Here is a 23,375-nt window from a genome sequence, read left to right on the forward strand (position 1 = left end):
TGCGGGCGAATCGGTGCCACAGGTTCGAGTCCCAGCAACGGCATGGGACAATTTTTGAGGCCAGAAAGGATTTAATTATCCCCTGCGCCAGTGCGTTAATATCTATGTATGTAATAGTCAACCTCGACATACATACAATATATAGATATTCATACATCAATACATACTAGCCAGTGCCAGGTCTGCCCACTGTTTCATGCACGTAAGCGGGATCGACCGCGTAGATTGTAGGCCCCATGCATATGGTAGAGTTAAAGAACTTCCTTTTTATGGAAGCTTCGATAGCTCAGAGCGTATCGTGGTTAGTCTTGCAATTTGCGGGCGAATCGGTGCCACAGGTTCGAGTCCCAGCAACGGCATGGGAAAATTTGTGAGGCCAGAAAGGATTTAATTATCCCCTGCGCCAGTGCGTTAATATCTATGTATGTAATAGTCAACCTCGACATACATACAATATATAGATATTCATACATCAATACATACACACATACATACATCATACATACATACACACATACATACATCATACATACATACATCATATTGCATACATACATACATACATACATAGTGACAGGGCTCGACCTTAGTGGTAGCCCGGGGTGTTTCGATCCGGTCATGTGGGATGGAAAAAGTACACCACCGGTGGTGGAAATGTTGACCCTGGGTCTCGGCAAGCCTCGTCCCTAGTATTGAACAGGTGTTTAATAAAGACGCGTAATGAAGTTCTGTTTTGACAGCTTCGGACAGTTTCCCAGGCTCAGCTTCGCATTATGAATTGTATCAATGATTTTATTAGGTTAGCTTGGCGTTGTGGAAGTGTCTTGTACTTGCATAACAATAACGGCATGTTGGGAAAAAAGCTTACGATATATACAACAGAAAGTAGATTGACTCTCCCACGGTCCTAATCCGATTACCATTGTCCCGGTTTAATCCGTCGATGACCTATTAGTGAAGTTCTTACCGGTAGTACTAAACCAAATAATTTCCGGCTGGGTCAATGTTCAAAGTGTACCGAACTTTTGATAGAGAAGTTAACACAAGTCTGGGCAAAGCATGTATGCAATTATATTTTATCTAGCACTGTAACAAGTAGACTTGTGCTTGAAACATGTATGGGATACCTGTAAAAAAAAAGTACTCAAATTTTGTGCGGAACTAGGGTAGTCATAGACGCTACCCGTTATCTCAGAAATGAACAGCTTGACCACCACTTTTTTAAATTCACTTTAAGGGTGAGGGGTGGCAGTATTTATATCCATGGCGTTTATGTCGATTGATACGCTGAAGGTAGGAGTTTTAGCCACATGTGTTACTATTGTCGTCTATGGGATTTGACCGGCCGCGGTGGCGTCGTGGTAGGCCATCGGTCTACAGGCTGGTAGGTACTGGGTTCGGATCCCAGTCGACGCATGGGATTTTTAATCCAGAAACCGACTCCACACCCTGAGTGGTGCTCCACAAGGCTCAATAGGTAGGTGTTAACCACTTGCACCGACCAGTGAACCATAACTGGTTCAACAAAGGCCATGGTTTGTGCTATCTTGCCTGTGGGAAGCGCAAATAAAAGATCCCTTGCTGCTAATCGGAAAGAGTAGTCCATGTAGTGGCGACAGCGGGTTTCCTCTCAAAATCTGTGTGGTCCTTAACCATATGTCTGACGCCATATAACCGTAAATAAAATGTGTTGAGTGCGTCGTTAAATAAAACATTTCTTTCTTTTCTTTTTTCTATGGGATTTGATTTGGTAGTATACATCCTTCCGTGTCTAGCAATGCAAACATTGACAGCGGGCTCTGTAACAAAAGAAAAAGGAAATGTTTTGTTTAACGACGCACTCAACACATTTTATTTACGGTTGTATGGCGTCGGATATATGGTTAAGGACCACACAGAGAGGAAACCCGCTGTTGCCACTTCATGGGCTACTCATTTCGATTAGCAGCAAGGGATCTTTTATATGCACCATTCCACAGACAGGATATCACATACCACGGCCTTTGATATACCAGTCGTGGTACACTGGCTGGAGCGAAAAATAGTCCAATGAGCCAACCGACGGGGATCGATCCCAGAGCGATCGCGCATCAAGCAAGCGCTTTACCACTGGCTACATCCTGCCCCTGCGCTGTAACAAGTAAGTTGTTTATTTGCCTTGAGTTTTACAACTCATCAGCTGAATACATAACATAAACAATACAACATAGTGTTATAAAATACACACGTGAAAAGCAATGGTTTGTGTGGTTTATTATAATATTATAATCATGGACAAATAAAGTGATATAAGTTAAATTTATTATATTAACTATCATCCTGCATTAACCGATCTCTAATTATATTAGGTTGTACTAAACATTTTCCTATGTTATTCAACTTCTTATTATTACCGGTGGTTAATAACTGTATAAAACGATAAACACTTGGCCACTTATAATAATAAATTATATATACTGTATATATATATTTAAAGCGCATATTCTAATCTTACATATTTCCTGTATAAAACGCGTTTCTAATGCTGTCACGGGGCCCTCTGAACGGTATTCTAAATGCCTCAACTCGTCCCGTCTAAGGGTGTCGGACAATGATTTTGAACCGAGGGAAATAGGTAAAAGATTACCGTCGATCCGTATTAAATCAGTTAAGCTAATTAATATCCGATCTGGAAAAACATGACAAGAACTATGTTCAGTACTGTTTTATTCTGGAACCGCAGGGCGTAATCCAACACAGGTTATATTTAATTTTTATATGTACAGGGATTCGCTTTCTTGCACGAGTATCGCTAGCCCAGGGCTATTAATGAGATGCCGCGACAATTGGTTATCTTAAACACGTTTGTAATTTAATTTAATTTAATAAATGTTGCTATCAAAATCCTTTAGGCGTTGTTATTGTTGTAATGTAACATAATTGCTTAAACGTATCTAATATAATTTGATTATAATGTAGATACTGTCGTCAACATACGATAAATTCCAAATATAGTTTACAGTTTCTGCTTAAATGTGTATACAGTTCCTGCTTAATGTTCAGAAGATCAATTATTTACTGGACGATTTATGTTCTGGGCCTCGTTCCACAAAGCTATCGTGGCACTACTATCGCCGACTCGCCGTAAATGCCTACCATCGCCACCTTAACTTTATTCTACGATCGCCAGCCCGTTCCACAACGCAGCGTAGCTTACTATCATCGTAAATTACTGTGAAAATTTACAATAGGTACGAGGCAGTTGTAAGCCACTAACGTAGCTGTCAAATGACAGTTAAATGATTATTTGGTCATTTTCTAAGAAGGATACTAATTTTTTGTATAAAAATGGATCTAATATATACCAAATACCTTTTATAAAACTCTGTGTTCGACGAAAAACATTCTAGGCCATACGACATGTACATGAAAATACGGGAGATAACTCTCATGTCTTATGCATTCAGCAATTATCGCTTAGCAAATAAACTGACAAAGTTACTTCATGGATGTCCGATACCAATGAATACATCTAAGATGTTCCGAAAAGTCGGTAACCAATTCATTATTTAACTAATTCGTACTTCTTCGTGTGTGTGTGTGTGTGTGTGTGTGTGTGTGTGTGTGTGTGTGTGTGTGTGTGGGGGGAGGGGGGCACTGACGTGTCGGGTACAAACTGTATATCAGATTTTGGTTACAATGGCAAACAATGTGATAAAAAAAGAAAAATTGATAAAAAAAAAGTTCACAAGTGGTAGGTACGTGCCTCACCACCCACCCCCCCCCCCCCCCCCCCCCCCCGCCCCCAGGTTCCTACGGGCGTGATGTTTCATTACACAGGAGCTCATTATAGCTAATTATGGCCATATTAAACGGGGAAATATACAGTAATACATTGCAGGCAAATCGTAGTTTGTTAGCAATGCAATCTATTTCTTGAAGTCCGTAAGAAGTTAATATTAAAACATTAAATTAAATAGTATTGGCAATAAAGCGTTTGCTCGCGGTTCAGATAAGACTAAGTATTATTAATTGTGAAATTTTATCTTCTTTCGTTTTCAGTAATTTTTTTTTTTTTTTTTTTTTTTTAAATAATTACAGAATTCGACATCTACTGGCAAGGGTTGCAATGTCGGTTATGTTCCTTGTCTGAACTCTTGCGCCTTTACGAATTAATTCAAATCCATTTCCATTGCTTATAACATTAAAAAGTTCTAATTAAATTGATATGATTTTGTTAAAATGGTGTAGTATTTAATGTTGCATGATTAAAATGCATAGTTCAAAATTTAATGAAATATGTATTGAAAAATGTATAATATTAGTAATTAAATTACAAATCATCAAATACGTTTATAGTTGCGGCCACTTTCTTTCTTTGACACTAATGTAAAGATCCATTATTAGATGATACAGACATATTGAATCACTGTTGAACAGTACCGATTAAATTTGTTAGCAAACTACTTATTAGTCCCCTGCCGGTCCAACCTGAAGGGACTATAGGTTTCATCTCCATCTTTCTGTCTGTCCGTCCATCCGTCCGTCCGTCCGTCTGGCCCACATATAGTTTCTGGGCTACGTCCCGCCCCGAAAAGGAAGGAAGGAAATATTTTATTTAACGACGCACTCAACACATTTTATTTACCGTTATATGACGTCAGACATATTGTTAAGGACCACGCAGATATATAGAGAGGAAACCCACTGTCGCCACTTCATGGGCTACTCTTTTCGATTAGCAGCAAGGTATGTTTTGTATGCACCATCCCACAGACAGGATAGTACGTACCACGGCCTTTGTTACACCAGTTGTGGAGCTCTGGGGCCACTGACGGGGATCGATCCTAAACCGACCGCGCATCAAGCGAGTGCTTTACCACTGGTCTACTGAAGGACATGGTTTATTTAACGACGCAATCAACACATTTTATTTACGGTTATATGGCGTCAGATTGCATATGAAAAATAGATTTCCTGGTATTAGAAACAATAGAATGATCAGGAATACTTCGGATGTACGGAAATGGATCTATAAACAATAAATTGTAAGTAATGTTTGATTTAATTATTTAAAAAACAAACGGTTCTAATAGTGAAAAATATGCCGTTATGTTTAAACACTAGGGTCTGTCACGTTTACCAGTACTTTATAGTACAGGTATTCTACAAACAGATTATTAAATAACATTTTAAAAACAGCAACAAGAAAGAGGTGGTTACCATGCCCCAGATGATTAAAAGTGTACACCTGTTAGTAATTTACATCTTCGAACACCGTTGGCGGCGTGTTTACAGGATAAACCTGAAATAATATAACGTATCATTATGTAGCAAACTAAACATTTTACATATCATTATAACTGCCGCGCCGGTTTCATATTGACTTTGCTTTTACAACAAGTTAGAGGGATCTGTTCAAAGTTGTGAAGAGAAATCAATACGAAGAAACAGCACGTCCAAACACGACTAGAGATGCCTTCAGCGTCATGGTTCCATTGGACCAAATCATTTCTTATTGCCGATAATGTTAACATTTACTAATGAGCTGATATAAGCAGCGTGTCAACGCATCCAGGAAGTACACCAATAAAAAGTGGCAATAGTCCGGCAGAGAAATGCAATTTTAATTTTTTTTTCGAAATTTGGGTATTAAGGGTTTTTTTATTGTTGATTTTGTTTAAGGACACATCCTAGAACATATTTTCGGCGGATGACATTGTCACCTTTAGGCATTTGAAATATATTGCTTTAAGCCACCCACTGTTCCCAATGTTTATTTATTTACTTTTTTAAACTTTTAATAGTTTTAAAGCTATTTTATTTAGCCTCACTAGTAATACATGATCCCAGGAATTTGTTTCAATCTATAATATAATACGCAAGCCCAATTTAACAGTTTCCCATCGTTCTGGCTGCTTGTCTACTTTAGATCTGCACTGCCGACGGCCTTCATTGTACTTACCCAATGCGACAACCTAGGGAGACACCCTACAGCACCAAGACGGTCATAACAAAGAGCCACATTCGGAATACTAAAAGCAAAACCTATTGGCTCTCTTCACTATTTCAATTAGAACGACCATCAAAATTGCGCCAAAATTCCTTCATGTAAAACGCGCACCTCTTCCTCTTTGACATAATCCTACGGGACCTTTCAAAATTCCATAGCACCAAATACCCCCCGCCTGTCACCAACATTGGACTGCTGGTGCTCCCTTGCACTTGCCAGTGCAGGCGTTCCCTCTCTACAACCCTCCCCCAACCCTTTCCTGTCCTGGACAGAGGGAACCGGCCAAGGCCGGTCCCTGTGGCCAGGATAGGCGTGTGCTACAACAGCTTGCTCTGAATGTGCACGTAAATCTCTTGGTCATAGTCATAGTCATTGATTAAGTAGACTTTTCCATCTAAAACCATAGAACTGACCAATTACGTAGTCCCAAAGAAAAGAAAATTATCACTTGGGTATCGTGGGTTGTATTTTTTGCTCCAACGTAGCATATCAATAGGCCTAATAGTGTACATTTTTCCTTTGGATTATTTAACAGAGAAAAATACTATAACCCCATTTTGTTCCGTTAATGCAACTTGAAATATATTTAGTTAAATAGTTTATTATATTATTACGTCTTTTATGCTGTTTTACAAGTCAGGTTGATCAAAGAGAAGCGCCTTGTCGAAAATTACTGCTTTTGTTTACACTGTACATACAGGAGATGGTCAGGAGCTGACGTCACTTCGCCCCAAGCTATCCCACTGGGCGTCACAAAAACAAAACAAAATGGCTGCCCCCAGTTAGCAGGAATAATCATGTTTTTTTTATTAACTCTAAAATTACGCGTTTTTTATTTTCTAAAGTATCAGTATGTGTTGGTGGTCCGGGTATGCATCTTTCCAACACATACGGCTCTTGTTTGAGTTGACCCTACCTTTAACACAGAATTGGCTATATATGACTGAACAACGACCGGGTGTATAACGTCGACTATTGAGGGCTGGCTATCTACACGACAGGCGTATTGTAGGGGTAAAGCCCAGTGCAAGGCCAGCATACCCTATTTAAACTTTCTGGTGGGTTCAAATATAATATAAATATTGAAATATTGCCTTGAGTTTCGAGATCTTCTGTTTGCAGCTATACGTTTAATCATTGCAGCAACCATGTTATCGTATTCGATTTTCGATTTTTGTTCGACTATGTCCGCGAACAAATAACTTAATGTTCGAAAATAAATCTATAATAAATTATAAATTATCAACGCACCATTATTACATGCTGGTGATGAGGCATTGCAAATGTCTTTGGGAATGGCTTGCCACACTTTCGTTTGGAATTGTTCAAGATCTAGGACACTGACCGGGAAGAGACAGTCTTCTTCCTAATTCACGCCATGTGAATACCGGGTGAATACAATAACGAGTCCATTATCTTTATAATATGTAGCTGCTTCCAAATATCCCAAGTACTGGGTGGAATAGGGGTGGATATAATTTGCTTTCACCTCATTCAAAACATGAATGGCCGAGCATGTTATTAAACCAACAGTAATAATCGTATGGGTTTTATCCAGAAAGCAGCTGCCATGACTAGACAGAGAAGTAGGCAGCACAAAGCCTGGAATGAGTAGTATAGAGCTATCTATGTATGACATATAACCTATGTATGACATAGATAAATAGCGTGTTCAAATCGTTTAAAAATAAATATCAATTACGGGCCAAAAAATCCGTCGTCAACGCTAATCGATACTTTATTCAAACATATTATCAGCAATGCCCAGTTTATGAATATCAAAGACCCAATTAAGCAATTATTATAGTCCAATTATGGTAAATGTCACATTGCGATAATATTAACAATTACTAATAAAACTGATACATATATAAACCGCGTATCAACACATTCAGGCATTGGACTGCTGGTGCTCCGTTGCACCTGACAGTGCAGGCGGCCCCTCCTTCACCCTCACCACCTTTCCTGTCTTGGACAGAGGAGCTGGCCGAGGCCGGCTCTTGTGCCCAAGATAGGCGTGCGCTACAACAGCTTGCTCTGAATGTGCACGTTAAGTCCTTTTCCATTCCATTCCATTCCACATTCAGGCAGACATCGCAATTCCTTTTTTAAACATTTATTATTATAATTTTTTTAATTATTGATTTATTTATTTTTGGAGTGGGGGGGGGGGGGCATGGGCGTATGGGGACTCTTTGATTTAGGGGGGCTGGAGGGGTTGATTTGCCAGATAAAAACTGCCCGAATTTTCCCCACTGTTTTCCCACTGTTTTGCCCGAATTTGGGGGGGGGGGGGGCAATGGTCCCCCTGCCCCGCCCCCCTACCCCCCCCCCCCCCGGGTCGTACGCCCATGGGGTGTGTGTATCTACACTGGTTTCAACCTCAAAGATACACTACATGGTAGCTGCAAACTAAATAAAAGTGTATTTATTTACTGGCAATCATGGATAATACATTCGCACATATAGCCAGTGTCACACATATAACTACCAATCAGAGCCGCAGCATGTTTCACTCCGTAAATATATTCGAGGTGAACTTTGACACGGATCCCTCCGCTTTGGTACATTGCAACCGTAAATAGTTCCCACATTCCAGAGGTTTTTGGTAGCGTACAGCATGCGCTGTCATGGGAACTACGTGTGTGAGGAAACTTTGAGGAAGTGTTACAGGCGCATGCGTGTTTTCGTTCATGACATACACACTAGCAGTCCGATACTTTGCACTACACGGCAATGGTGACATTAAATACGATAGAATAGCCACAAAGAATATGCGCCATGTCACTTGGAATCCTGGGATTAGAGTGTGCTGTGTGTTTTCTGCTGGTCGGGCTTGCTAGGGGAGACGATCACTTACAGCGAGGTGAGTAAATAATCTTTGTGTCGGTATTTGGCCACGTACAGTGCGAGGCTGCCTTACAGTAAGCGCAATAACTAAGCGTGTTGGTGTACAGGAGTGAACAGAATTGATCCGCTCTGCACCAGCCTTGTCTGTGCAGTGCGTACAGCACCAATATGGGGCTTGCCATTCGTTGTTATTAACACACACGCAATTCGACGTTTAAGGCGTAATGACGATGTTAATATTCATATGATGACGTAGTCTTTGTTTGATGATGTCTGGGTATGTTCATAGCCTTGAACTACCATCTTTTATTTTTAATATATATACAAACGTCTTTATTGAGTGTACAATATTAGATAGCTTACAATATAATCCACACTGTCCGCAGTGCTTACTTCATAACAACCTTTTTGTAATATTATATACACTCAGGCACGAATGCAGAGGGCGGGGGAGATTTAGGGGTTCGAAATCCCTCCTTAAGCAAATTTTAATTCCTCTCTATATATTTTCTGGGGAAGCATGACTCACTTCCTTATAAATTTCGGTCGTCATAGTGACAGTCTAGAACCCACCCTGCTAACATTCCTATACAGGCACCACCAGCTCATTCTTAGGCCTACTGACTGCATTTTAGATCGCTCAATATATCATCTACAGTAGTACTTACGTTCGTCACCAAATAGCAAACTGAACACACTGTTGGCTTAAAATAATGGAGTGAATAATGAATACCTTCTTTGAATAAATGTTCAGTTTATTTTACTCAAATGTTAACATGTTAATTCAGCCTACATGTACTTCAACACCTATAGCCTAAAAGGTCTTTTCACTAATAGGTTTCGTAATAGTTTTCTATGCTAAAGTAGTCATATTATGACAGTTCTTGAACAGGCATTACGTAAATTGGCGTAATCCCACATCCCAAAACCTATAATGACACCCATTTATTGTTATGTTATTATTATTGCCAATGCATTGTTGCTATGGACGCCATCTTAGTGGAGTTTAAAAGAAATATTAACCTGGTATTTTAAAAGCATGTATGTTTAATTCAGCCAATGAAAGTAAAGTAAAGTTTGTTTTATTTAACGACGCCGCTAGAGCACATTGATTTTTTATCTTATCATCGGCTATTGGACGTCTAACATATGGTCATTCTGACACTGTTTTTTAGAGGAAACCCGCTGTCGCCACATATGCTACTCTTTTTACGACAGGCAGCAAGGGATCTTTTATTTGCGCTTCCCACAGGCAGGATAGCACAAACCATGGCCTTTGTTGAACCAGTTATGGATCACTGGTCGGTGCAAGTGGTTTACACCTACCCATTGAGCCTTGCGGTGCACTCACTCAGGGTTTGGAGTCGGTATCTCGATTAAAAATCCCATGCCTCGACTGGGATCCGAACCCAGTACCTACCAGCCTGTAGACCGATGGCCTGCCACGACGCCACCGAGGCCGGTAATTCAGCCAATGAATGCAATTTCACTGATAACGTGGTTTGGTTGTTGTTTAAGGGCAAATTGCAAACAAAACCTCGACATAATAAATTCTACAAGTTGTATCTGCGCATTAAAAACCGTGACCAGAACAACAATAATGGCATAAATGAAATGTTAGACGATCAGTGTAAGCTGGTACCTTGCAGATTAACTGAGGACGGTAATTTACTACTAATTAGTTTGCTTTTACAAGGCTTCCCAATCTGGGTTGAATTGGGACTAACGAACTATCGTATACTAAGTCGTTCGGTATTGTCCGGTGTACTATTATCCGTATCGTGCACTCAAATTATGCCTACAACCCATATCGCATACACCCATTTCGCCTGTACCCTTACAATCCATATCGCTTACACCCATTTCGTCTGTACCCCTACAACCCATATCGCATACACCCATTTCGCCTGTAACCCTACAACCCATACCACATACACCCATTTCGCCTGTACCCCTACAACCCATATCGCATACACCCATTTCGCCTGTACCCCTACAACTCATATCGCTTACACCCATTTCGCATGTACCCCTACAACTCATATCGCATACACCCATTTCGCCTGTACCCCTACAACCCATATCGCATACACCCATTTCGCCTGTACCCCTACAACTCATATCGCTTACACCCATTTCGCCTGTACCCCTACAACTCATATCGCATACACCCATTTCGCCTGTACCCCTACAACCCATATCGCTTACACCCATTTCGCCTGTACCCCTTCAACCCATTTCGCCTGTACCCCTACAACCCATATCACTTACACCCATTTCGCCTGTACCCCTTGAACCCATATCGCTTACACCCATTTCGCCTGTACCCGACAACGCATATCGCTTACAACCCATATCGCTTACACCCATTTCGCCTGTACCCCTTCAACCCATTTCACCTGTACCCCTACAACCCATATCGCATACAACCATTTAGCCTGTACCCCTACAACCCATATCGCATACAGCCATTTCGCCTGTACCCCTACAACCCATATCGCTTACACCCATTTCGCCTGTACCCCTTCAACCCATTTCGCCTGTACCCCTACAACCCATATCACTTACACCCATTTCGCCTATACCCCTTGAACCCATATCGCTTACACCCATTTCGCCTATACCCATTTCGCCTGTACCCCTTCAACCCATTTCGCCTGTACCCATACAACCCATATCGCTTACATCCATTTCGTCTGTACCCCTACAACCCATATCGCATACACCCATTTCGCCTGTACCCCTACAACCCATATCGCTTACACCCATTTCGCCTGTACCCCTACAACCCATATCGCATACCCATTTCGCCTGTACCCCTTCAACCCATTTCGCCTGTACCCCTACAACCCATATCGCTTACACCCATTTCGCCTGTACCCCTTCAACCCATTTCGCCTGTACCCCTTCAACCCATTTCGCCTGTACCCCTACAACCCATATCGCTTAAACCCATTTCGCCTGTACCCCTACAATCCATATCGCATCCACCCATTTCGTCTGTACCCCTACCACCCATATCGCTTACATCCATTTCGCCTGTAACCCTACAACCCATATCGCATACACCCATTTCGCCTGTACCCATACAACCGATATCGCATACACCCATTTCGCCTGTACCCCTACCACCCATATTGCATACACCCATTTCGTCTGTACCCCTACCACCCATATCGCATACACCCATTTCGCCTGTAACCCTACAACCCATATCGCATACACCCATTTCGCCTGTACCCCTACAACCCATATCGCATACACCCATTTCGCCTGTACCCATACAACCGATATCTCTTACATCCATTTCGCCTGTACCCCTACAACCCATATCGCATACACCCATTTCGCCTGTACCCCTACAACCCATATCGCTTACACCCATTTCGCCTGTACCCCTTCAACCCAATTCGCCTGTACCCCTACAACCCATATCACTTACACCCATTTCGCCTGTACCCCTTGAACCCATATCGCTTACACCCATTTCGCTTGTACCCCTTGAACCCATATCGCTTACAACCCATATCGCTTACACCCATTTCGCCTGTACCCCTTCAACCCATTTCACCTGTACCCCTACAACCCATATCGCTTACACCCGTTTCGCCTGTACCCCTACAACCCATATCGCATACAGCCATTTAGCCTGTACCCCTACAACCCATATCGTTTACACCCATTTGGCCTGTACCCCTTCAACCTATTTCACCTGTACCCCTACAACCCATATCGCTTGCACCCATTTCGCCTGTACCCCTACAACCCATATCGCTTACACCCATTTCGCCTGTACGCCTACAACCCATATCGCTATAACCCATTTCGCCTGTACCCCTTCAACCCATATCGCTTACACCCATTTCGCCTGTACTCCTACAACCCATATCGCATACACCTATTTTGTCTGTACCCCTACAACCCATATCGTATTGTCCATGGATGGCATCAAGAGTCCCTGCCTGTATAGCCCGTCCCGCTGTGCTGTCACGTAAAGTTTGTCCGAGTGATAGGCTCCTGGAACTTCCCTTGTCTGGATGGAAGATGGCGCCAGTGTTGTTCACTCCACGGACCTTTCATTTGTGAGCTGTTAGTGAAGTCTCCCTTGAGCGCTCCTCGGTACTTCGCTGGCAGCTTGTCACAGACGAGATTCCAGTCGGGTAGGTCGGACGTCTTCGGTATGGTGGCCGTTGACACCTTCCTCGTCTTGGGGTCCCGCTGGACCGCCGCTGGAGCTGCAACAACCTTCAGAGGGGCCGGTGGACTCGCTGGCGAATCAGTGGTGACTACATGCCCGGTGTCCATCCGTGTCGGAACTTGAGCAGAAGGGGCCGCCACTGTCACTGGAGCTGACAGCTTTGGCCCCATCCCTCCCCCCCCCCCCCCCGCTTCTGGCGGGCTCCGTCGAGTGGATGGGGGCGCCGACGCAGAAGGAACACCGCTTCTGGCGAGTGGTCTACCATGTCGAGTGGAGGGTGAGTGTGGGAGGGTGTGTGTGTGTGGGGGGGGGGGCTGTGTGTGTGTGTGTTTGTGTATGTGTGTGTTTTCAGACGATTCCTGATAAGGGTCTTGGTAAGACGAAGTCTTCCTGCTAAGAACAGGTATTCCTGCCAAAACACTGTTCCAAATATATTTGGCAGCAGAGCATGACAGATCTAGTCCACTCCATTCTGTTTGATCGTGTGATCTATTTTCACATTTTATAATCTAGACGGTTGGCTAATCTGTCATGGCATCAGTGGTTCAGAATGTTTACCCCTTATGTGACACCATCATCAACAAATACCAATGTATACTGTAGGACATTCTCATGGGCGAGGTTTACTTCCATATGTGCGGATGTGACACCATCAGCAATAAATACCACGGTCCAATGTAAACACATCGGATTGTCATGGGCTTCCATTTTTGTAGGGGGAAGACTAGTTTTTGCCCACATTAAACAAAAATGCCCGAATCTGCATAACAACATTTATTCATATTAGCATTACCACCAAACAGTTATATAGGGGTTGTAAACGAACCACTACACATTTTTACATGGATTACAACTCAATTTGCGGACAGAATGATGGAAATAAATGGTAAAATAATTGTCTCCAACACTAGGGGGCAGTTGCCGCCTCCTCATACCTAGATACTCATGGGCCATACGAAGTGTACTTCCACATGGGACTCGAAGCATGACGAAGTTCTGTTGAACAATTACGTAATGCATCTGTTATACTTCTTTCCCCCCGTGTAAGTTTTCGCACTGCAAAAGTGAACCCCTATAAAGTTAAGTTTGTTTTCTTTAACACATTCATTTATTAATCATCTTCTATTGGATGTCAAACACATTTGTTAATTTTCACATATACTATAGTCTTAGATAGAAAACCCGCTACATGTGTCCATTAGTAGCAAAGCGACCCCCTCTAAAATTACGTAACGCTCATCACACACACACATCCACACCACATCCACACCACATCCACACACACACACTACACTACACCACGCACATACACACTTACTACACCACATCACACACACTACACACACTACACACATACACACTACATATACACACTACACACACACACTACACACACACACACACACACACTACACACACTACACATACACACACTACACATACACACGCACACATACATACACACACACACTACACACATACATACACACACGCACACATACGAGGTCAGTGTTTAGTAGGAATAACGCTGGCGTCTATTTTTACGTGAGTTTCGTTGGTTGTGTATTTCAGTACTTACAATGTGACATGTCGTTATTTGCCATTTCCACATCTGCAAACGTCTGGATATCGGATGTGGAAAGTTATTAACGTGCTCATTTGGTTAATATTATTTCACAAGAAAGGAACCATATAGTTGTGTTTGTTTTCTCTGAAAATACACTGTTCTGTTGGTTGAATATTAAAAATCGGCCTCGGTAGCGTCGTGGTTATGCCATCGGACTACAGGCTGGTAGGTACAGGGTTCGCAGCCCGGTACCGGCTCCAACCCAGAACGAGTTCTTTAGGGCGCAATGGGTAGGTGTAAGATCACTACACCCTCTTCTCTCTCACTAACCAACTAACAACTAACCGACTGTCCTGGACAGACAGCCCAGATAGCTGAGGTGTGTCCCAGGACAGCGTGCTTGAACCTTAGCTGGATATAAGCACGACAATAAGTTGAAATGAAATGAATGAATATTAAATCACTGACTACTGTTTTAATTATTTCGATATTATCAAGGCAGTAAAGATATTTCTGAAAATGGTCCAATAACATTGGTTGTGTGCTTGTTTGCATGTTTTGTTTATCATCAACGTCCGCAGCTGCCAAGTCTACTTTCAATATGCCCCATGCTAGTCTCTGTGTCCCATACAGTGATTTCGAACATCGTAACCAATTTTAGACTTGGCAAGATGATAGGAACGGTGTTATTGCGAACAAGCTTCAGTCGGTCAAGCTGGTCCTGGGAATGGCAGTCCTCCTATAGGCGGTGTTCGCATATAACACATTAATTCATTTTAAAGAAGGATCCTCCTCTGCGTGAACGTTGCCGGTGTACACTGGCAGTACGCCACTTTTTAGAGAAGTGTAATCATCGGAGAAAAGATATATTTGGGAACGGAAATATATTGGAATCTTTTAAATTCCACCCATAATTAATTTGAAATTTTTTAAATTAAACTTGCTTTGCGTCTATACATTTTAAGGCAGTGTAATTGGCCGAGAGGTGCTTACTTGTTTTTACGTTCATATGTCGATGAACCGAAAATATTGGCTTTATTGGCTATGTGCGACTAGGCATTTTACAAAGGTAGTCCGTTAGCCGACCATCGATATTAGAGTCTGGCGAGTATAGTACCAGTTAAAAAAACAAAGACTGAAACTGAATTGAATGTGACAAAATACATCGCGTCTGTGTTGGCGCGAACTACAGCAGCAGAAGACATAGAACATGCTCTATATTTTAACAGCGCCAGATTCAGCTTCTGTGGCTTTGGGCCGGGTCTTCTGAAATAGAGCTCAAAACGTATTGAAGACATTGCATGCATTTATTAAATCTAGAAGTTGTCGGCTTATTAGAATGGACTGGACACGCCATAATTGTCTAGTAGAGCTACTATTTGACAATTGTTATTCAATGTTATGGGAAAAAGGAATCATATTTAACTAGCTTACATTATTCTGGGACAAAATCAAAATCTATCTTATAGTTTTAACTCACACTAACGTGAGCGCTTGCGCAAATATACAAATAACAATGACCTTATCCATTACTACAGCCCAGGTTTATTCCAAAGGTCACTTAACTGATTGTCGTTGTCGATATTGTTTTAAATTTAAGCGATTTGCATTAAATAAGAACATATCAGATCTTAAGTCTTGACACCAAGACTTAGGCCTACATAATGACATAACTGTCCAAATAATACTGTAATAAACAATAAGTACACCGTTATGCTATGTAATATAATAACAAAGTACATCGTATATTTTGGTAAAATGTTGGGTTTTTTTTTACAGATTTATTTTTCTTTTGTTTTATTAGTAGCCTACTACTGTAGCATTTACAATATCCAAATTAAACGCACAGGTGTGCGTGCTTCATCCATTCCCGAGGAAATCCGATACTGGAGATTTTACCCCTTCTTGCATCGCCACAAAGAAGACTGCCACCCCGAGACTAGGTTTATATACTAAAGCACGCGCAGTTCTACCTTTATTCTCTTTGTATTTCATGATTTGTGTTTACGTCAGACACAATACAAGTCAAGCTGTATACCTTGGCTGTTCTAGAATTTAGTTTTTACTCCTGTATTAAAACTGAGATTTAATCATCATAATTTAAAGGTAATTTGTAAAGAATTCTTTTTATTTATGCTGGATTTCTTTTCTTTTTTCTTTCAAAAAATGTTATTTTAGTTGGTATGGGTTTAAAACTTAATAACATGTTTTTACATGCTAATTCATCGGTTTCCTTTTCAAGAAAACAGACTATATACGGTGAGCACATGATTATCTTCAACTGGCCCTGCTGGCGACCATTGTTTTTATGTTAATTTTCAACCCTGATATTATGTGTCTCAGTTCAAAATCGGAGTCGTTTAAAGCCTGAATTGTCACCGTCACTCACAGTGCAGACGATATTGGGATAAAAATAGAAACGACGGAATCCTTGGGAATTCCGTTGTTGATATAATTGATAAAAAGTAGTTCCGGTAATAACATTCTGTTTTTATTTGTTTACCGAAAAAGTGCAGTTTTTGCGTTCATGGAAGAATGAACGTTGGTTTTTTAGATCACGTGATATCATTTTAACCAATCCAGACGCCTATTACAAAACAGTACTTATAAAATGGAATTATTAGTGAATCAACGAAGTTTACATTAACAATACTACTGGCGTATTTAAAACTAAAACTAAGTTGAGGCATTTACTGTTATATTATGCATATAAATTTAATTATAAGATTTGAACGCAATTATTTTTGGTTCACGCAAGCAGGCCTATGAACCGACAAAACGATGTGCACACTTTTGTTTAACCCCTACGTGGAGTCATACAGTGTGCACATCGTTTTTTCAGTTCCTGTCAATTCTCTTTAAAAAAAAAACCATTTTGATTTTTATACATTGTTTTAATATATACATACCTTGATATTCGTATTGTAATGTCCTTGGGCTTGTTCCCCACAGCTCTTTAAATTGTGGCTTTTATTATGATTATGATTATAATAATAATAATAATATCATCATCATCATTATCATTATCATTATCATTACTATTGTTATGTTTTATTAAAAAATATATATAATTATGTTTTATTTTTAATTTAATGTCATTCATATACTTGCCTTTGACACCCAATAGCGGATGTGTAGTTTTGTGCTGGGGTGTCGTTAAACATTCATTCATTCATTCATTCATTCATTCATTCGTCATTATTATTAGTAGTGATCGTAGTATCCTTTATGTGGACGGTCCACTGACATCGAATATGAATAACGGAACGGGTGTTATAAATAGGAAATTGATATCCCCATAGGAAGAACATTTGTACTGTTTCTAAGTCTGCTTTTTTAAACTTGTGTTTTGTTTAACGACACCACTAGAACACATTGATTTATTAATCGTCGGCTGTTGGATGTTAAACGTTTGGTAATTTTGACATATAGTCTTAGAGAAGAAACCCGCTACATGTTTCCATTAACAGCAAATGAATTTTTTTTACAAGCACTATCCCACAGACATGATAGCACATACCATGACCTTTGATATACCAGTTGTGTTGCACTAGATAGAATGAGAAATAGTCCATTGGGCCCATCAACGGGGTTCAATCCGAGACCGACCACGCATAAGGCGAGTGCATTACCACTGGGCTACGTTCCGCTCCTTATATCAGTGAAAATAAAATTAAAATAACTAAATCCAAACAAGAGATGCGTACATTGTCATTCACTTTACACTGCAATGACCGTACCATATTCCAGGGTTTACACTGGAAAGAAATTTGTTTTAGACAGTTTTTAGACTAGAAAAACACTTTGTTTGAAAAGTATTGAAAAGTGGCTAATTTAAACAAAATTTGAGTAGTCAAATACTAAATACTGTAGTCACTTTGTATAAATTATAGCAATTGGCTAGTTTGGCACTGTCAGGGCTTCTAGATTATAGTAGCCCCATTCTATAAATTGGGTCAACAATGTTATCCAACCAGTCTTGGGATGTGTCATTTGGGAAAGTGGTAGCTCACCTAATGGCAAAACACCAGCCATTAACTCATAGGAATAGTCGTAATATGATCAAGAAATCCCCTCGACTGCCATTATATACATAACATGAGCCCTTGATTGCGTATTTGCCAGTTAAAAAGAAATGTTTATTTAACGACGCACTCAACACATTTTATTTACGGTTATATGGCGTCAGACATATGGTTAAGGACCACACAGATTCTAAGAGAAAACCCGCTGTCGCCACTACATAGGCTACTCTTCCGATTAGCAGCAAGGGATCTTTTATTTGCGTTTCCCACAGGCAGGATAGCACAAACCATGGCCTTTGTTGAACCAGTTATGGATCACTGGTCGGTGCAAGTGGTTTACACCTACCCATTGAGCCTTGCGGAGCACTCACTCAGGGTTTGGAGTCGGTATCTGGATTAAAAATCCTATGCCTCGTCTGGGATCCGAACCCAGTACCTACCAGCCTGTAGACCGATGGCCTGCCACGACGCCACCGAAGCCGGTTATTTGCCAGTTAAAGTTAGTGTAGGTGTGTATTTGTCTTTAGGCGAGAACGAGGTTCGTCTGGTGTACGACCTGTTTGAGAAGAACGGCTACAACCCGCTGATTCGACCCGTGGAGCACGTCAACGACACCCTCCACATCGACTTCAGTCTGCAGCTCAGTCAGATCATCAACGTGGTGAGTACTTGATTCATCTCAGATCATCAACGAGGTGAGTACTCGATTCACTTCCAACCATTAAAGTGGTGAGTACTTGACAACTCAGATCATCAACATGGTGAGAACTTGATTCACTTCCAACCATTAAAGCTGTGAGTACTTGATTCATCTCAGATCTTCAACACGGTGAGTACTTGATTCACTTCCAACCATTAAAATGGTGAGTACTTGATTCATCTCAGATCATCAACGTGGTGAGTACTTGATTTATCTCAGATCATCAACATGGTGAGTACTTGATTCATCTCAGACCATCAACGTGGTGAGTACTTGATTTACTTCCAACCATTAAAGTGGTGAGTACTTGATTCATCTCAGATCATCAACGTGGTGAGTACTTGATTCACTTCCAACCATTAGTGTGCTGAGTACTTCATTCATCTCAGATCATCAACGTGGTGAGTACTTGATTCACTTCCAACCATTAAAGTGCTGAGTACTTGATTCATCTCAGATCTTCAGCGTGGTGAGTACTTGATTCACTTCCAACCATTAAAGTGGTGAGTACTTGATTCATCTCAGATCATCAACGTGGTGAGTACTTGATTCACTTCCAACCATTAAAGTGCTGAGTACTTGATTCATCTCAGATCATCGTGGTGAGTACTTGATTCATCTCAGATCATCGTGGTGAGTACTTGATTCATCTCAGATCATCAACATGTTGAGTACTTGATTCATCTCAGATCATCAACGTGGTGAGTACTTGATTTACTTCCAACCATTAAAGTGGTGAGTACTTGATTCATCTCAGATCATTAACGTGGTGAGTACTTGATTCACTTCCAACCATTAGTGTGCTGCGTACTTGATTCATCTAAGATTTCAACGTGGTGAGTACTTGATTCACTTCCAACCATTAAAGTGCTGAGTACTTGATTCATCTCAGATCTTCAACGTGGTGAGTACTTCATTCACTTCCAACCATTAAAGTGGCGAGTACTTCATTCATCTCAGAACATCAACGTGGTGAGTACATGATTCACTTCCAACCATTAAAGTGGTGAGTACTTGACAACTCAGATCATCAACATGGTGAGAACTTGATTCACTTCCAACCATTAAAGCGGTGAGTACTTGATTCATCTCAGATCTTCAACACGGTGAGTACTTGATTCACTTCCAACCATTAAAATGGTGAGTACTTGATTCAACTCAGATCATCAACATGGCGAGTACTTGATTCATCTCAGATCATCAACGTGGTGAGTACTTGATTTATCTCAGATCATCAACGTGGTGAGTACTTGATTCATCTCAGACCATCAATGTGGTGAGTACTTGATTTACTTCCAACCATTAAAGTGGTGAGTACTTGATTCATCTCAGATCATCAACGTGGTGAGTACTTGATTCACTTCCAACCATTAGTGTGCTGAGTACTTCATTCATCTCAGATCATCAACGTGGTGAGTACTTGATTCACTTCCAACCATTAAAGTGCTGAGTACTTGATTCATCTCAGATCTTCAGCGTGGTGAGTACTTGATTCACTTCCAACCATTAAAGTGGTGAGTACTTGATTCATCTCAGATCATCAACGTGGTGAGTACTTGATTCACTTCCAACCATTAAAGTGCTGAGTACTTGATTCATCTCAGATCATCGTGGTGAGTACTTGATTCATCTCAGATCATCGTGGTGAGTACTTGATTCATCTCAGATCATCAACATGTTGAGTACTTGATTCATCTCAGATCATCAACGTGGTGAGTACTTGATTTACTTCCAACCATTAAAGTGGTGAGTACTTGATTCATCTCAAATCTTCAACGTGGTGAGTACTTCATTCACTTCCAACCATTAAAGTGGCGAGTACTTCATTCATCTCAGAACATCAACGTGGTGAGTACATGATTCACTTCCAACCATTAAAGTGGTGAGTACTTGACAACTCAGATCATCAACATGGTGAGAACTTGATTCACTTCCAACCATTAAAGCGGTGAGTACTTGATTCATCTCAGATCTTCAACACGGTGAGTACTTGATTCACTTCCAACCATTAAAATGGTGAGTACTTGATTCACTTCCAACCATTAGTGTGCTGCGTACTTGATTCATCTCAGATCTTCAACGTGGTGAGTACTTGATTCACTTCCAACCATTAAAGTGCTGAGTACATGATTCAACACAGATCATTAATGTGGTGAGTGCTTGATTCACTTCCAACCATTAAAGTGCTGAGTACATGATTCAACACAGATCATTAATGTGGTGAGTACTTGATTCACTTCCAACCATTAAAGTGCTGAGTACATGATTCAACACAGATCATTAATGTGGTGAGTACTTGATTCACTTCCAACCATTAAAGTGCTGAGTACATGATTCATCTCAGATTATCAACGTGGTGAGTACTTGATTCAACTCCGATCATCAGCGTGGTGAGACGTGATTCAATTCAGATCATTAATATGGTGATTGATTCGTTAACTATTATGTTGATTCCTTAACTTTATTTTGTTTTTGATTCCTTAAATTTATTATGTTCCTGTTCTCTGAACGTTATCACGTTCTTAATTCTTTAAAATACATTCTTGGTCCCTTATTATTTTCTTGATTGTTTAACTTTATTTATTATGTTCTTGATTACAGGATGAAAAAAATCAACAGATGAAAACGAACGTGTGGCTGCAAATGGTAAGTAGTCTGTTTAAATTTGTTTTACAAATAATTTTTAAAGTATCATTTGATGGTGTTTATTATTTCAAACTCTTTTTCTTCGTGTCTGAGTGTATCTAGTTTTTAGAACGATACTGGTACTACAGCTACATCACTGTCGATATATACCAGACTTCAATAACCCAGTATCCCACTGGGATACCATATAATGTTGATTTTTTTTTTAATCCTGCGTTTTTATTTTTCGCTGAAACAATTAAAGTCGTCATTTACTGGTGAAGTTAAGTAATAGTGTCGTCCAAGTTTGCTACGATGTTATTTATGAATTTAAGTGGGATACTAAATTCTCAGGTAGGATACCAGATTTTGAAATGTTAGTATCCAACTGGGATACTGCCCTAAATTTTTAATCTCGAACACTGTACTCATAGGATATCAGGGTAGGACAGGCACTGTCGTGCTTCCATAGATAACTTCATATTTCCACCCAATATATGCTGTGGTTGATTATGACTGCGATTCCACAACACATTTATAGGGGGTCAAATAGATCAATGCATTTGCTATGTATATTTATCATCCATTAAAAGCTTTTATAGGAGATATCGCTGGCGCACTATAATTTGCGATATTACCTGCGATATTCTCCAAGGAGATATCATTTTTTATAATCTTGATTGGTCAAATTTTAATCACAAAGTCATTATTTTGTTATGTCACTGTGTATGTTTCAGCGCTAAACCTGGTACAGTGGAATCTGGGCCTAATACCGTTTGAGTAATTAGCTTGATCTGTAGTTTGTAAGACGGTATTTGTTTCATTACAGTACTGGTACGACAAGCAGCTGATGTGGGTTCCTTCAGAATATGGAGACATAACGGCAATCCGAATACGGCCTGAATCTGTATGGACTCCAGATATTGTGCTGTTTAACAAGTAGGTGTTTGCGGAAACGCTCCAATACTGTCGTGGTTCCAATTTTAAAGAAATCCCGCGTTGAGTATAGTTTATGAAAATACATTTGATCAATCTAGAGATATAGAGGATATTTCATGTTTTTTGTCAAATATGATTTATATCTCATCGAGTGAAGTTTGCAATCCTATCACACTCGTCGCTAATATAAATCATATTCGACAAAAGACATGAAATTTTCTATTTATTATATAACTTTTGGCAATTTAACTTTATTTTTAAAATGCCAGCAGCAAAATAGTTCCGGCTTTCTTACAGTGAAGATAACGCTTTCTACAGTGACGATAACACGTTTTAGAGTGAAATAGTGAAATGTTCACTCTAAAATGTGTTATCGCCACTGAGTGACTGATAACACTTTTATTTCACTGATATTTTAAGATATTTCAATAAATGTTATATAATAAAAAGAAAGATTTACCTTCGAAAGTTCCAATGTA

The 23,375-nt window shown here is 40.4% G+C and overlaps 1 protein-coding gene across 1 annotated transcript in view; it reads left to right on the forward strand.

The window, feature by feature from the left end:
* Window positions 1–8,711: 8,711 nt before the first annotated feature.
* LOC121383361 (acetylcholine receptor subunit beta-like 1) overlaps window positions 8,712–23,375 on the forward strand; it is a 22,564-nt gene continuing 7,900 nt past the window's right edge. The window contains exons 1-4 of the mRNA XM_041513346.1: window positions 8,712–8,858; window positions 19,160–19,293; window positions 21,934–21,978; window positions 22,787–22,896. Coding sequence (XP_041369280.1) covers window positions 8,774–8,858; window positions 19,160–19,293; window positions 21,934–21,978; window positions 22,787–22,896 — 374 coding nt within the window. The 5' untranslated portion in view covers window positions 8,712–8,773. The remainder of the gene's footprint in view (window positions 8,859–19,159; window positions 19,294–21,933; window positions 21,979–22,786; window positions 22,897–23,375) is intronic.

Source organism: Gigantopelta aegis, chromosome 2, assembly GCF_016097555.1.
Source record: "Gigantopelta aegis isolate Gae_Host chromosome 2, Gae_host_genome, whole genome shotgun sequence".
NCBI classification, from domain to species: Eukaryota; Metazoa; Mollusca; class Gastropoda; order Neomphalida; family Peltospiridae; genus Gigantopelta; species Gigantopelta aegis.